The sequence below is a fragment of the Capra hircus genome, chromosome 21 (assembly GCF_001704415.2).
Source record: "Capra hircus breed San Clemente chromosome 21, ASM170441v1, whole genome shotgun sequence".
Lineage (NCBI taxonomy): Eukaryota > Metazoa > Chordata > Mammalia > Artiodactyla > Bovidae > Capra > Capra hircus.
Genome location: NC_030828.1, coordinates 21,772,950 through 21,789,974, shown reverse-complemented (window position 1 = coordinate 21,789,974; position 17,025 = coordinate 21,772,950). Strand labels below are relative to the sequence as shown.

Below are 17,025 nucleotides of genomic sequence, written 5' to 3'. Positions count from 1 at the left end.
AGGGTCCTGTCCATCCTCTGAGGTCACTGGGATGAGAGCTGAACCCTGCTCTGGCCCCAGGAGGCCTCTGTGCCTGAGTGAGGGGCTGAGACCCCTAAGTGACAAACAGAAAGGAATACCTCTGAGAGGATTCAGCCATACTGTGTCCACGCCCACTAGACCCTGGATGGTTTAGCCTCCCTGTCACCTTCAGAGAGGCCCAGAACTTGCCACGCCTAAACCCCACAATCAGCAAAAACTGGGAGAAGGGGTAGGAAATTCGGGTGGGTGAGAGGAGACTGGAGACCAGAGCAGAAGCTTTTCTAAAGTGGGCCGTGAATCTTGAGGTCTTTGTTTCTAGATTCTATGGAACCATTAAGCTGAGCATGGGCTAGCTGGGGGCCCATTTGCACATGACCATTACTCAGGGAGTCCCCAGGAGGCTGCGAATCATGGCTCTGTGCAGAAGCTCAAGTCAGACTGCATGGCCCCCTCCCTGTGCACTTACTCAGGCACCTCTCCAAAGCCAGGAGCAGCCCGGGCTTCAGCTGCAAAGATTTTGCAGTACTCCCGGCTCATGTTCTGGATCTTGCACCCCTGTAGATTGAAGAGAACCAACTCTGGTCAGCATGGAAGTGCCCCTGCTCTCAGTCACACCTTGCTCTAAGTGGGAAGCTGTCTGCTAGAGGCTGCAGGGAGGATCCCAGCCCTGGGGAGGGTGGGGTTCACTCCTACCCGCCTCCCTCATCTGCACCTCATTTTTCTCATTGTAAAACAAGAGGCTTTGGACATGTTTTCAAAGTGGTTTCCAAACTGTGTTTGCTGGAGCCCTAGTGATAGGTGGCTGTACCCCAGAGGCCATGCTGCAGAAAGTGGGGCACCTGCCCCACCCACAGTTACCCCCTGTCCCCTCACAAATAAGGCTTCTCTGTGCAAGATACAGTTGAGGGAAGTGAAAAAGGTTTCTGCTGAAAAATATAGTTTGAAGACTATGGTCCCAAAGATGTAGCCTGGACTACATCTCAGGCTCTCATCAAGGTAAAGCAGAGACTGAGTTGGCATCCGCCTCCATATGGGGCTTCCCAACAGGACCAGGCTGGGAAGAGGGGGGGATGAGAGGGTGGAAGCAGGGGCAGGGGCATGGGACAGTACCTGGATGGTGACATCATAGTTTCTGCCCAGGAGAGAAGTCTCGCTGCTGGGCCCAAACACAAGCAGGCTGGACACCTTGATGATGCACGTGCGGCCTGACTCGAAGATGGGTTCCAGCCCGTAGATGACCTTGGCCTGGGAGGCCTTCCTTAGGCTACAACCGTGTCCACCCCCTCGAAGTTCCTCGCTCACCAGGCGCCCAAAGAGCTTGTCTCCCCAGCAGCCAGAGTCAGCCAGACCCTTAGCAAACACCATGGGGGTCATCTCAATTTCTTCTCCCACTGGAAGCAACAGGAAAAATGTGAAAAAACTAGAAACTCCCCCTCAGGACACACCTGGCTGTCCAGGGGTTAAGATTACACTTCCAATGGAGGGGGTGTGGGTTCAATCCCTGGTCAGGGAACTAAGATCCCACATGCTGCAGGGAGAGGTCAAATATATAAATACACATTATAGAAGCTCCCTCTGACTGATGCAGAGTCCACAGGGCAGGAAAAGCCTGGAACTGGTACACTCACTCTGTCCATTACTGCTCTTTGGGGGTGCAGTGTGGGGTCCGTACTGGACTGTGAGCTCCTGAGGGCAGACCCTGTAGTTATGCAACCCTCGGTCATTCAACAGTGCTTGTGTGTGAGAAAGTGAGGGCTCAGCCTGTGTCTGTGAAAGGCAGGGGTTTTCTGAGGAAGCAGCAATCAATCCAGACTATCAGGATTAGTTTGTTTTAGAATTTGGTGTTTTGATCAAGTGACTAAGTGATTCCATCTCAAACAACATGTTTGACTGAAAAAAAAGTTTGAGACCAATCCAATAGCAGTGAGTACTCCTAGCGCTCAAATTGTGATCACTAAATACCATTTTCCACTTAAGTGAAAGTGAAAGTCGCTCAGCTGTGTCAGACTCTGCAGCCTCTTGGACTATACAGTCCATGGAATTCTCCAGGCCAGAGTACTGAAGTGGGTAGCCTTTCCCTTCTCAAGGGAATCTTCCCAACCTAGGAATCAAACCAGGGTCTCCTGTATTGCAGGCAGATTCTTTACCAACTGAGCTATGAGGGAAGCCTATGTTCCACTAAAAGGAACCAGAACTCCCTGAACAAATGGCAGGAAGTGTCTTGGATTTACCAGAAACATCTATGGATCAGAAAGTAAGTGAAGTATAGCCAACCTGAAGGGCTTTCATTGGCCAAAAAAAGAGAGAGACAAATTTACCAACCAAAAGAATAAGTGCAAAGTATTGAACATTCAAATGTGTTAAAATCCATACTTTCAAAATTATAAAAAACAAACAAACAAAAAAAACCTTCCTCCTGGAAAAAAACAAAAAACCCTTATTGGTGACCTGTGGAAGATGTTACAGCACTAATTCATTATTCTGAAAGCTTAGCAAGTGGGAAAAGAAAGTAATTTCCATTCATTTTTTTGTTGGACCTATATGTATCAGGATTACCAAATAAACATTTCCTCTTTACTGAAAAATTTTAGCTAGTGAATAAAGAAGAAATGAAAGAATTAAAATACTCCATGTTATAAACCTTAAGGAAATAAAGGATTGATGTAATAATCAGTGACTGCTAAAACTCCTCGAAAACAACAGGGGTTATATCAGATACAGTTTTAATTAATTTTTTTTTTAAACTGTGCCTTTCAGTAAGTGGGAATCTTAGTTCCCCTAACAGTGATTGAACCCAGGCCTGGCAGTGAGAGTCAAGTCCTAACTACTGGATTGCCAGAGAATTCCTGTTTTTTTTTTTTTTTTTTTTTTTTTTTTCTTACTTTAAAGGGGATAGATCACTGAGTTTATTCACAGTGATCATTCTTAGTATTACTAAAACAAACAGATATCATGTGCCTGAAGATTGGAGGCAGAAGGAAAACACACAGCTCACCTGTGAAATGTTCCCCCAAATTTGCACCTGAATTGGAGCACCTCAAGCTAATCACCAGTTTAGAGGAAGCCATGATGAAGCAACATATTAAATGGTGATACAATCAACAAAATCTGAAATGGAAGGAAGTCTACACATCAAGTGACTTCAAGAAGTAAATGGTAAGGAGGGAAAACAAGTGAGGGATGAAGAACTATTATACACTTGACAGATTTAAGAGATATGTCAGGGACTTTCCTGGCAGTCCAGTGGCTAAGACTCCATGCTCCCAGTGCAGGGGGCCCAGGTTCGGTCCCTGGTCAGGGAACTAGATCCCACAAGCCACAACTAAGACCTGGTGCAGCCAAATAAATAAATAAATATTAAATAGAAAAAAAAAAGAAGATATGTTAGCCAAAAGCACTGAGTGGCTCCTAATTCAAATAAACCAACACTTACAAGATAGGAAAATCTGATTTTATGAGAAAAAAGTGTTATTTGTTTTTAGGCATAAGGTTATATTTGATATCAACTTTGATTTGATAACTGAACAAAAGGTACTAATTGAATGAATGAGTAAAGGAGTGAAAGAATGAAGGAATTCATGAAGCTCTAGAAAGCTTTCCATCACCAGCTGCCTTCGCAGTCCTAAATCCTTAATGTGTCTTTTGCAGAAGCAACACAAACTCTTCCTCTAATATTTGTGCCTTCAAACTGTTTGTCAAACTTCAGGGTGTATGACAATCACCAGGGTGTCTACTGACACGCAATCATGTTAGGTCCTTCCCCAGAGACTGTGATTAAGAGTGTCTGCAGCAGGGCTCAGGTAACTGCATTTTTAGCAGGCTCCTCATGTGGGTCTCATGCAGCAATTCACAGACTCCTATGAGAAACTCCAGGGAGGAAGCCGGCAGGGAGAAGTATGCTGGTAGCCAGTCCTGCTCTCAATCAAGGGCTCTGACGAGGGGAGAGGGCACAGGCTGAGTGAACTCCTTGTGGGATGGCCCTCTAGCCCTTCCTCCCCTCTCAACTTCTGAAACAGCTGTCCCCCTCCACCTCCTCCACAAGCCACATGCTAAACTAGGAGGAAAGGGTAGCTGTATGTGGAGATGAATGTGGCATTTGGAACAGATTCCAAGTTTCTCTTGTAGCTCAGTTGGTAAAGAATCTGCCTGCAGTGCAGAAGACCCGGGTTCGATTCCTGGGTTGGGAAGATTCCCTGGAGAAAAAAATGGTAACCCACTCCAGTATTCCTGCCTTGAGAATCCCATGAACAGGGGAGCCCGGGAGGCTACAGTCCATGGGGTCCCAAGAGTCGGAATGACTGAGTGACTAAACCACCACCACCAAGTCTTTAAAGAACCCCTGCAGAGGCAGGCCTAGGGACACAGGCCCATCCATTCCTCCCCACGAGGGGCACCATACCTTGTCCTTCTTCTCTGGAGATGAATCCTGACAGCACTGTGTGGAGAAAAAGCAGAGGAAGCTGCTGTCCTCAGGTAGGCATGCCCACAGAGAGCTCTACCTCTGCAAAGATGACTATCCCTGTCCTCCTTGGAGCAGAGACCAGGCGGAGGGGGCAGGGTCACACTCACCCTCGGGGCTGAGGCAGAAGTCAGTGGAGGCTGAGCCGTGCTCGTTGTGGATGGTGCATCGATACACGCCACAGTCCACGGGGGACGCCTGCACGATGGCCAGGGCTGCGGGCCCCTCATCCCCAGCACTGCAGAGAGGAGACCCTCCCCCTGAGGCCATCACCATGGCACAGCCCAGGCCAGACTGTGTCCTGAGGGTCCTCAGACCCCACTGTCACAGGCTGCTGTGAGCACAGGCTCCAGGAGCTCTGGGCAGAGCCAGGCTTGCATCACGCAGGCCAGGTTTGCGATCCTGACTCTAACTGGCTGTGGGACTCTGGGCAAATGACTTAATATCTCTGAGCCTCAATGTTCTCCTCTTTACGGTGGGAGTACTAGAGTGTCTCTTACAGGGTTACTATGAGGATTAACTGAGAGGGTGGATCCAAAGCTGGGACGATGCGCCCACATGATCACTGCTGCCATGTCTTAGGAGGCCAGGTGGGGGTGGCACCCAGCTGGCTTACCTCCTGCCCACCTCGCCCACTGGACGCTGATCCTTGGCCCACGTCAGGACTGAGTCACTGAGAATGTTGAAGAACTGGCACCAGAGCTTCAGGCTGCCTGAGGCGTCAGGAAACTGCTCCACCCGAATCTTCCGAATCACCTGTGGGGCTGGGATCAAGGGCACAGTGGAAAGGAGTAAGTCCTCTCCCCACCGCCACACACACTCATCACTTCACCCACTCCCGCCACATCTGTGTCTCTGAGGCCTTTGCCCTGAGTTCAGATCACACAGTTTTGCCAGAAAGAACCCAGCCGTGCAGCCCCACTCCAGACCAGGCACAGCCTCACAGCTGAGGCCAAAAACAGCAGTCAAGAGAGGACGTTCAGCCTGTAGCCTGGGCTCCTAACCCTAGGACCCTGCATTTGAGTCCTGTCTGCACCACTCTGTATTCATGGGACGAGTCTGCAAAGAGGGGATGATGGTAGTGACGACAATGATGATGATGCTAGAGCTAGGATGCTATTGAAGCTGGGCCCCAGGACGAGCCCTTGATTTATTCTATGCCATTTAACCTCATAATGTTATGAAGCTGGTCCTATTATCAGCTCCAAGCCACAGAGCCAGGACAAAAACTAAGCCTTTCTGATTCTACAGCCTGTGGGATTATTACATGGGAATACCTTTACAGAAGTGCACCAGGTCTCCAGCAGGCAGGTGACCCAGCAGTGTCCTCTCCTGGGAGGCCATACCCAGTACTCACCTTTCAGCAGGTCTTTGGCCTTCCTGGACTTGGCCAGAGCATCCTGATTGCCCTCCTCCAGGGCCAGCTCAGCATCCAGACTGCCAGCTTTCGGGCTGGGGGCTGGGTCTCCTGCTGCCGACTCCTCCTCTGCCCGCGGCACCTCCAGCATGCCTGCTTTTCTGCCTTGAGTTGGGGAGCGTCTCTCCCGCCCAGGAGTCCCTGGGGACCCAGGTCCAAGGGCCTTCCTGGGGCCCCTGGGAGAGACTGAGGGGCTTTCCCTTTCTTCGGGCTTGGCACCCTCTCCGTCTCCCGCAGCTTTTACCTTTGGGAGAAATCTCTTCCTCCGGGCCCCCAGAGCCAGCTCCTCGGGCGTCGCCGCGGGGAGCGCCTCCCCAGGGGCCTCCTCCTCTGGGGAGGGCTGCTGGGCTCTGCTCTCAGTTGACAGCAGGCCCTGCCCGGGGGCTACCTGCCCACCACCCTCCTCCCTAAGCAGCCCGCCCACGCTGCTTTCCCGGGAGGCCTCCAGGAGGCCAGGCCCCTCAAGGGGAAACTCTCCCTCACCCTCACTGGATCCTCCTGAGGCCAGCCCAGGGCCCTCCGCCTCACCGACCACGATGGCAGGGACCGAGAGGGGGCTGGGGCCTGGGCGCCGGGCAGCAGCCAGGGCCTGCCGGCCAGCCTCCACCTCGCGGTCCAGGAGGCCGGTGAGGCGGCGGGAGGTGCTGGGGCTCAGCAGGAGGGTCTGCGCGCTCTGCACCAAGTGGTTGTTCTCCACGCGCTCCAGGATGCGCCGTGACGTTCGCGGACTCAGGCCGGCCACTTCTATGGTGGGGGCCAGGGTGGACAGGGGCATCGGATCCCCAGCGGCAGCTTCCCCCTGAGACTCTGGGCCCCCTCCACTTGTTTCTGAGCTGGACAGCTTTAGCAGCAGAAGCAAGTAGTTCTTCAGGGAGTCTATGAGGCCAGGGTCACATGTCCGGGGACCTGAAGTCCTCCCGTCCGCATCTGGCACCTTGGCGCAGGCCCCCTCGCTGTTTGCCGCCACGGTTTCTGGAGGGTGACTCTGGCTGGGTGTCCCTGGCCCCAGGTGCAGTGAGGGAGCAGAGCTCAGCAAGGTCTTGTCCTCAGAGGGCAGGAAGGCAGCTGCACTCCTGGGCTGAGAAGTTGGGGTGCTGGGCAGCCCCTCCTGGGAATGACGAGTCAGGCCAGCATCAGGGGGAGAGGGCAAGGAGAGCCCCTCGGGGCCTAAGCCCCCTGGAGAATGGCCACCCAGAGCTGCAGGTGGCACTCTTCCCAGCTCTTCCTCCCTCGGACCCTGGAACAGGCCCTCCCTTGGTTTGTCCCTCCCTGGAGCGAACCAGTCCAGCCCTCCAGAGTGCTCTCCTCCCACCTGCTCCGAATGGACCTCAGGAGGCAGTTGTGCCCTGGGAGCAAGGCCCCCTGCTAGGGGACCCAGCACAGCTTCCTCCTCGTTCCCAGAAGCTGGTCCTGGTGTCTTGTCAGATGTGAGCATACAACCTGGTTTGTCTGGGACAGAGAACTCTTCCTGGCTCTGTCCAAAGCCTTCAATAACCTGAGGAGACCTAGGATCCTCCGAAGGTGGGCGTTTGGGGGCTCTGGAGTGTGGGCTGAGACTGCTCGTGGACGCCTTCTGTGAGTGACCTTTCGTGGCTGAGGGCATGCTCCCCTCTGACTGTGTCCCCTTGTCTTGCTGCACCCGGCCGTCTTCCTGGGTCCTCTCTGCTGCCTGTGTCCCCACCCTTCCTTGTGCCATCACATCCTCCTGGGAACTCCTGTCTGACTCTGACTTCTCACTTCCTTGCATCACAACATCCACTTGTGCCATCCTATCTGTCTGAGTCCATTGGGAGGCTTCTGTTTGGTTTCCCTGCGTCCTCCCGTCCACTTGCATCTTCCTATGCACCTCTGTATTCTTTTCACCTCCTGTTTTCTGGTCAACAGACATTCTCCTGTCCTCCTGGGTTTCTGCATCCATGGGCTCAATGATGCCCTGACTTCTAGAGGTGCTGTGACCAGCAGAGACTGGATCAGAGCTACTGCTGGCCAATGCAGGAGCTATGGTTGCCTGGGACTCCTGGACCTGGGAACACATGGACAAAAGCAAGAACTTAACTACAGGTGCCTTAAGCTCTCTTTCCAATCTGATGTCCCAGTCTCCTCGGGCCTTAAACTGCCATGATGGGAATCCAGTCACCTGGTTTCTCAGGCCTGTTAGGGGTGACAAAGTCCCATGCCCACCCACCAAACCCCTGAACCCAGAGTCCAGATAAAGTAATATCCAGAATCTAGGTCTAGCTCTGGGCCTTCCCCCCTCTCCCTGAAGAAATCTTGCCTTTCCTGATGGACTCTGTTCACGTACTACCCCTCCTCTCACCCCTACCATTTGAAGGGGTGTCTTCTCTCAGGGCTTCTGAGCAATCAACCTTTCCCTGTCCTATGGCACTACTGCTCTGAATAGAATGATGGGTGAGGTGGGAGAGTACTGAAGGGTCTCCTTGACAGCATCGGGGGCAACATCACCATTAATGCTGAGTGAGCAGTAATTACATAATGCTAGTCGGAGAAGGTGATGGCACCCCACTCCAGTACTCTTGCCTGGAAAACCCCATGGACGGAGGAGCCTGGTAGGCTGAAGTCCATGGAGTCGCGAAGAGTCGGACAGGACTGAGCGACTTCCCTTTCACTTTTCACTTTCATGCACTGGAGAAGGAAATGGCAACCCACTCCAGTGTTCTTGTCTGGAGAATCCCAGGGATGGGAGAGCCTGGTGGACTGCCGTCTGTGGGGTCACACAGAGTCGGACACGACTGAAGTGACTTAGCTGCAGCAGCAGTCATAGAAGGTTAAAGTCGCTGTGAATGACATGTATGCCAGGAGATCCATGAAATGTTACAATGTCACCCTTCTGAACACCCCCTATTTGCAAAACAGTATGCTAGGCCCTCATTTACTATATAGGCATTACCTCACTCCTCACAACAATATGAAATAGTTATAAGAATTACCTCTACTTTAGAGATAAGAACACTGATGGTCAGAGAAGAAATGTGGTTTGTCCATTATCAGACAGTAAACAGGAGAGTTTATAAGCCAGGAGTGTCTAACTTCAAATCGCAAGTTCTTTGCTTTTATTCTATAATGTCACACATATAAATATAATTAAAGGACCTTCTATCTAAACACAGTGGCCTGAACAGTAATTTGCCTCTTCCCTCTTGGATATGCTCAAAACCAACTAAGTAAACAAGAAAAAATAAAGCAAATTCCACTGTTAGTGGAACTGGAGGCTGGTAAAACCTATAGTCTCAAAAAAGCATGGGGAGGTAAGGACTGCCAAAAGCAGACAGATGAAACCGGGAGGCTGTAAGACTGTAGGACTGCGGAAGACTGGGTGGAAATCCAGCAGAAGACATATAAGGGAGATGTCCAATGGAGTCAGGGAAAGAAAAGTACAACAGCCTACCGGAGGCAGATCTCAAAAAACATCAACAAAAAACACACTCCTGAAGAAACCTCCTGAAAATTGCTAAGAAAATTGTTTTTGAATATGCAAGGGCTTAAGGATGAGTGTTCCCAGGGCCCTGGAGGAAATTACTGGAGAACAAACTTTGGTCAACCAAAAAATGATTGGGAAACCACAGGAAAACAACTGATGGTGAACAGTGAATATGCAGTTAACCCTCTGGTTAATCAAGACTAAAACAAAAAAGTTTAGAGTGGCAGATCAGAATGTCAGTGCTTATGCCCTGACAATGCAGAAATGATACAACTAGCATAGAAGGGGAAGGAGCAAGAAGATGAGTGGTGTGAGGGCCGTAACTGAATCACTTATACAAGCTAGGAATCAGAGGCATGATTCAAAGCTGAAAACCCAGGTAATAGAAATATAGGATATTTATATATATAAAGAAAGATAGCCACTTAGAAATACAACTTTGGGCTAATAGGAGAGAGAAAATGAAAGGGAAAAAAGATAGGGAGGAAGTGGAAACACCACTCATAAGAAAGTAAAAGACATTCATTAAACATAAAATTATAGACATATTAATATAGAATTTAAATTATACATTATCACATACAAATATTTCTAAGTATCAGAAGAACCACACACAAAACCATAGCTAGACGGAGCCTGCTATATAGCGCAGGGAGCTCAGTCTGGTGCTCTGTGACGACCTAGAGGGTGGGATGGGGGGAGGCTGGGAGGGAGGCTCCAGAGGGAGGGGACACATGTATAACTATAGCTGACTCACAATGCTGTGCAACAGACATTAACACAACACTGTAAAGCAGTTATATTCCAATTTTAAAAAAGAGCAAAGGGAGTATATAATGAAAGACTTTATGCATAAGCTATAATCAAGTCTAGAATTTAAAGCTACTTTACTGAATGTGGAATGCTGTCCCTGGTGGCTCAGACAATAAAGAATCTGTCTGCAATGCAGAAGACCTGGGTTCGATTCTTGGGTTGGAAAGATCCCCTAGAGAAGGGAATGGCAACCCACTCCAGTATTCTTGCCTGGGAAATCCCATGGACAGGGGAGCCTGGCAGGCTACAATCCATGAAGTTGCAAAGAGTTGGACACTTTCAAGTGATTGACTAACACTTTCACTTCCACATGGGATGCTGAATGAACAGTATGAATACAAAAAAAAAAAAAAGTTTAGAGACTATTAGGAGCCATCAAATATTAAGTCCAACTGCTGAATGCTAGTATCTTTTTACTTCTCATATTCTAGGATTAGGAAATATTAATATGGACACGAGAGCTTTAAATTTACAAAGAAAATGCTGACTTTGCACACATGGCTCATGTGAACAGAACCTTTTTATTTTTTTGGCCTTGCCTTGCGGCATGGGAGATCCTAGTTTCTGGACTAGGGACTGAACCTGCACCCATTGCAGTGGAAGCAGTGTCTTAACCACTGGACCACCAGGGAAGTCCCATGACTGGAACTGCTGATTAAAGCTATCTTCACCCCCCCTCACCCCTGAACTGATCAGTCCTATAGAACCTACAGCTTCACTATCTCAATATCCATTCCCTTCTGTCTCCACAGCCAAGAGCCTAATCTAAGCTGCCAACAATTCTGTCTTGCCTAAGCCTCCTAATTGGTGTCTCTGACTCTAGTCTTTGCCTCTGCAAATTTGCAGCCCAACTGATCTTTCCAAAATATAAATCTGATTGTGACACTCCCCTGCTTAAAAGCCTCTCAGTGACTTATCATCACTTACAGGTTAAAGCCTAAAAGCCCCAACCTAATACAGCAAGAAGTTGAAGAATACTCTCTGCCCGCCAGGGTGTGAGGAAACAGGCATCAGCACAGCCTCCACGGATAGCAATCTGGCTTTACCTACTTAAACTGAAAATATTCACACTCTTTGACCCCAAAATCCCATTCCTAGGAGTTTATAGAATACTTCCATGTTCAAATGGACATACATACAGGGATATTTATTGCAGTATAGTTTACAATAGCAAAAGACTAGATATGATGCTGGGAAAGACTGAGGGAAGAGGAGAAAGCAACAAGAGAGGATGAGACGGTTGGATGGCATCACTCATTCAATGGACACGAGCTTCAGCAAGCTCCAGGAGATGGTGAAGGACAGGGAAGCCTGACGTGCTGCAATCCATGGGGTCGAAAAGAGTCAGACATGACTTAGCAACTGAACAACTACAAAAATAGCAAGAAATGATCTAACTTACTTCCATATGGGATTAACTCAATGAATTCTGGTACATCCACATCCCAAATAAGTAAAATAAATATCCAAATAAAAAGGCAAGGTATTGGGACAGAAAATATCATACACCACCCGTGTGTGGGAAATACAGACACATATACTTGTAAATGCACAGAAAACAGATCTAGAAGGATGCCCAACATACCAGTTACAGCAACTGACTTCAGGAAGAAGAATGGGGTGGGGGCAGTAGAGAAAGGGTGAAGGTTTAATATTCTCTAAAAACTTCTCATACTTCACGAATTTTATACCATGTGCCTATGACACATATTCCACAAAAGCTAATGAATAATGAAAATGAATAAGTAAACAGGCCCTTGTGCAATCAGTGAGGCCTTTCAGCAGGAGAGCCAGGTCTGTCTCTCCAAGCTCATCTCTTGGGTTCCTCCATCCTATAGCACTGACACCATACTGACTACTGTGCTATTTTATAATCACTTTGTTTCTTCTCTGCTGGACATTCTCAGTCTTCTCATTGCTCACCTGTAGGACTCCTTTTCCCTGAAGACTTCCCTCAAGTTTCTTCTCTTCTCTGAAGACTTCTGAGTTCCCTTGTGTTGTGCTTAGTCGCTTGGTTTTGTCTGACTCCTTGTGACCCCATGGACTGTAGCCTGCCAGGCTCCTCTGTCCATGGGGATTCCCCAGGCAAGAACACTGGAGTGGGTTGCCATGCCCTACTCCAGGGGTCTTCCAACCCAGGGATTGAACCCAGGTCTCTGGCAGTGCAGGCAGATTCTTTACCATCTGAGCTACCGGGGAAGCCCAAGAATACTGGAGAGGGTCGCCTATCCCTTCTCCAGGGACCCTCCTGACCCAGGAATCAAACCAGGGTCTCCTGCATTGTAGGCGGATTCTTTACCAGCTGAGCTACCAAGGAAGCCCTTGAGCTCCCTCCTCCATCCCTAAAAATTTAAGTGGCTTCCTGTCTTATGTATCCATGGCAAATGTACCTAATTCTATCATTATACCTTCATTCTCTGTGGCAGTTATTTGTTTCATGCACATGTTTCATCTGCTAATCTTTGAACTCTTCCCTTGTGAAGAGGGCCCAGCTCAGGTCCAGGGTTAGACTAGGTGCACAATAACTATAAAGGTTTATGTCTCTAAACACTATGGTGTGTGTGTGTCTGCATCTGGAACTGAGTAGAGCTCTGAGGAGGAATGTCATGTACTTCTTAAAAATAAAACTTGTGTGAGCTGGGGTGAAACTAGCTGGTTCTATGGGAGCTTTTTCATTATGAAGAACATTAGTAGTTTTAATTTGCTATCTTGTCTTTCTGTCTTCCCTGTAAATTCTCAGAGATTAAGGAACCAGTTTGATTTACCTTTGCAATGTTCACAGGCCAAGGCACATAGGAGGTTCACAGAAATGAACCACTGAATGACAAATACTATGGCTTGTCACCCTCTGAGAGGGCATGGTGCTGGAGCGGTGGTTTTGGGAAGCAGGATTCAAAGCCAAGGGCTTAACAGGGATGGAGCTGGGCAGTGTCAAGGACCTGGAATCTATTTCTTGATGAAACCCACACCCAGGGCTCATATCGAGGGTTCGTCATCTTTAAATCTTTGATATAATTTCCCAGGAAACCATGCAGCCCTAAAGATTTTAGGGGGAAGACTTAACCTATATACTGTGAAATGATTACCACAATCAAGCTCCTCTTTCATTCTGAATACAGGTAACTTGTCTCTTTTTTTTTTTCCTTGTGAGACTTGTTAGAGGTTTATCAATATTATCGATCTTCTCAAATAAGATTCTGGTTTATTTTTCCATAGTTTTAGTTTTCAATTTCACTGTTTTTTCTCTTTTCATTATTATTTCCTTTCTTTTGATTGCTGTGGGTTAATCTTGTTCTTTCTTTTCTAGTTACTCAATATAAGAGCTCAGAGTTTTGACCTCAGACCTTTGGTGTTTCTAAAATAAATATTTAATGCTATAAATGTTCATCAGTACACTAATTAGCAGCAGCAAAATTTTGAGATGTTGTATTTTCACTTTTATTCAGTTAAAAATATTTCCCAATTGATTTAAAGTCCTTCCTATTTGACCCATAAAAGTGACGTTTAATTTTAAAGTGTTTGGAGACTTTCCTATTATCTTTCCATCACTGATTTCTACTTTTATTTCACTTTTGTCAGAGAATATGCTCTGTATGATTTCAATCATTTTACGTTTGTTAACGTTTATGACCCATCATATGATCTATTATAGTGAAGGTCTTATATGTACCTGAAACTAGTAAGTATTCTGCTGTTGTTACACAGAGTATTCTATATGGCTATTAGATCCAGTTGGTTGATAAGGCTATTCAACTCTAGTCTTTAAAAAAAAATTATTTATGTTGTGCTGGGTCTTCATTGTTGCTCCTGGGTTTTCTCTAGTTTAGGAGAGTGGGCTACTTTTCATTGAGGTGCATGGGCTTCTCACTGTGGTGTCTTCTCTTGTGAAGTGCAGGCTCTAGGCACATGGGCTTCAGTAGTTGTGGTAGACGGGCTTAGCTGCTCCGTGGCATGTGAAATCTTCCCGGACCAGGAATTGAACCTGTGTCCCCTGCACTGGCAGGTAGATTCTTAACCACTATACCACCAGGGAAATCCCCTGGTTCTTTTCTATTCTTACTGTTTGCTAGTTCAGTTGAGTATTGACAGGAGTTTTAAAATATAGTCTCCAACTATAACTGTCGATTTGTCTGTTTCTCCCTTTAGTTCTGCGAGCTTTACTTCATGTATTTTGAAGCTCTGTTGTTAGGGGCAAACTCATTTTCATCTTCTTGAATTGACTCTTTTATCATTATGCAATTCATTACTTTTTCCTGGTAATTTTCTTTGCTCTGAAGTTGGCTTTGTCTGGGGGCTTCCCAGTGGTACAGTGGTAAAGACGCAGCTGCCTGCCAATGCAGGAGAGGCAAAAGATGCAGGTTCAATCCCGGGTTGGGAAGACCCCCTAGAGGAGGGCATGGCAACCCACTCTAGTATTCTTGCCTGGAGAATTCCAGGCAAACAGGCACACACATGCTTTGTCTGATTTTAATATGTGAAAGTCAAAGTGTTAGCTAGCTGCTCAGTCGTGTCTCTTCGCCATTCCATGGACTGTACTCCACCAGGCTCCTCTGTTCATGGAATTCTCCAGGCAAGAATACTGAAGTGGGTCAGTTCAGTTCAGTCGCTCAGTCGTGTCCGACTCTTTGCGACCATGTGAATAGCAGCACGCCAGGCCTCCCTGTCCATCACCAACTCCTGGAGTTCACTCAGACTCACGTCCATCTAGTCAGTGATGCCATCCAGCCATCTCATCCTCTGTCGTCCCCTTCTCCTCCTGCCCCCAATCCCTCCCAGCATCAGAGTCTTTTCCAATGAGTCGACTCTTCGCATGAGGTGGCCGAAGTACTGGAGTTTCAGCTTCAGCATCATTCCCTCCAAAGAAATCCCAGGGCTGATCTCCTTGGGTAGCCACGCCCTTTGTCAGAGGATTTTCCCAACCCAGGGATCCAAGCTGGGTCTCCCACATTTTAGGCAGATTCTTTACCATCTGAGCCATAACCAGTCCAAATTTCCATTGATTAGTGTTTGCATTATATATATTTTCTATTACTCTACTTTTAAAACTTTTATTAATTTATTTTTGGCTATGCTGGGTCTATGTTGCTGCCCTAGGGCTACTCTCTAGTTGCAATGTGCAGGCTTCCCATCGTGGTGGCTTCTCTTGTTGCGGAGCGCAGGCTCTAGTCATTGCAGCATGTGGGCTCAGTAGTTGTGGCTTTCGGGCTCTAGAGCAGAGGCACAATAGTTGTGGTGCACAGACTTAGTTGCTCCACAGCACGTGGGATCTTCCTGGACTGGGGATTGAACCCATCCCCTGCACTGGCATGACAGATTCTTTACCACTGAGCCACCAGGGAAGCCCTGTTATTTTTACCATTGGACTTGAAGTCAATTTTTAGAGTTGGGAATGTGTTTTTGATACAGTCTCAAAACTTATGTCTTTTACTTCATGTATTTAGATCACTTAAGTTTAATATAATTATTTAGATGTTTGGACTTAAACATCAATTATTTTATTATTTGTTACTTCAGTTATTTCTTCCTGTTTCCCCTGTCCAGGTTTCTTGTAGATTATTTGACAATTCTTAGTATTCCACTTAAATTTACATGTTGTGATATTTACTATATTTCTTTGTATAGTATTTTAATTATTGCTCTAGAGCTTAAAATACATACACTTAACTTCCCACAGTCTCCTCAAAGTTAACATTTTACCATGGCAAGTGAAATGAAGCAATCTTACCACCACATAGGTCCCTTTACCCTCTCTCTTTATATATTAATATTACATTCACATACATTAAAAACTATCAATGTTATTTTTTTGCCTTCAAACATATTTTAGAGAATTCAAGAGGAGAAAAATAATTACATTTACCCAGATATTTAAAAGTTTTCTTCCAGTATCATGTTCCTTTTGTCTGAAAATTTTACTTTAGCGATTCTTTAAAAACAGGTCTGCTAGTGATGTAGCCCCTTAGTTTCATCTTGGAATGTCTTTATTTCACCTTCAATGCTTACAGATATGTTTGCTGAATATAGAATTATCAGTTGAAGAGTCTTTTATTTCAGCAGTTAAAAAATATTATTTCACTTCCTTTTTAACCTCTACTGTTTCTGATGAGAAATTGCAGTCACTTGAGTTACTGTTCCCCTATAAACAGTGCATCATTTTTTTCTCCTACATTCAAGATTTTATTGTCTTTTTGTCCTTAGTTCTCAGCAATTTGACTGTGCTGTTCCTTGGCATGGAATTATGTGGGTGTTTCTTATTTGAGGTTTGCTGAACTTCTTGATCTGTAAGTTTGTGGGGTTTCGTTTTGATTTCTTTGCCAAATTTGGGAAGTTTTCAGCCATTATTTCTTCATATATTTTTTCTGCACCACACTCTCTTCTCTCTTTCGGGGTATCCAAGGACACGAATTTTAGACATTTTGCTATTGTACCATAGATGCCTGAGGTTCTATTCATGTCTTTTTCTCTCTCTTACTCAAATTGAATAATTTTGACTATTTTCAAAGTACACTGACTATTTCAAAGCACAGGACTATCTATCGTCCTCATTTTTCTGTTGTGCCTAACCAGCAAGTCATTTTATTTCAATTATTTTATTTTTTCAGTTCTAAAATTAATATTTAGTTCTTCACATCTTGTATTTCTTTGCCAAGACTTTCTATTTTTCAACTTATTTCCAGAGTGCACACCCTTACTTTTTGTTATTGCTTTACAGTCAGATAATTCCAACATATCTGCCATCTTGACATTGTCATTCTTTAACTACCTTTTCCCATGCAAGTTGAGATTTTCCTTACTTTCTCATATGCCAAGTAATATTCATTATATCCTGGGCATTTTGAATATTATGAGATTCTGGTTTCTTGAATAAATCCTATT

General features: G+C 46.5%; 1 protein-coding gene across 1 annotated transcript in view; it reads right to left on the bottom strand.

Moving 5' to 3' along the window:
- ALPK3 (alpha kinase 3) overlaps nt 1–17,025 on the bottom strand; it is a 68,266-nt gene that overhangs the window by 9,362 nt on the left and 41,879 nt on the right. The window contains 6 exon segments of the mRNA XM_018065857.1: nt 488–576; nt 1,132–1,412; nt 4,421–4,456; nt 4,591–4,718; nt 5,097–5,244; nt 5,838–7,920. Of these exon segments, the coding sequence (XP_017921346.1) occupies nt 488–576; nt 1,132–1,412; nt 4,421–4,456; nt 4,591–4,718; nt 5,097–5,244; nt 5,838–7,920 (2,765 nt within the window).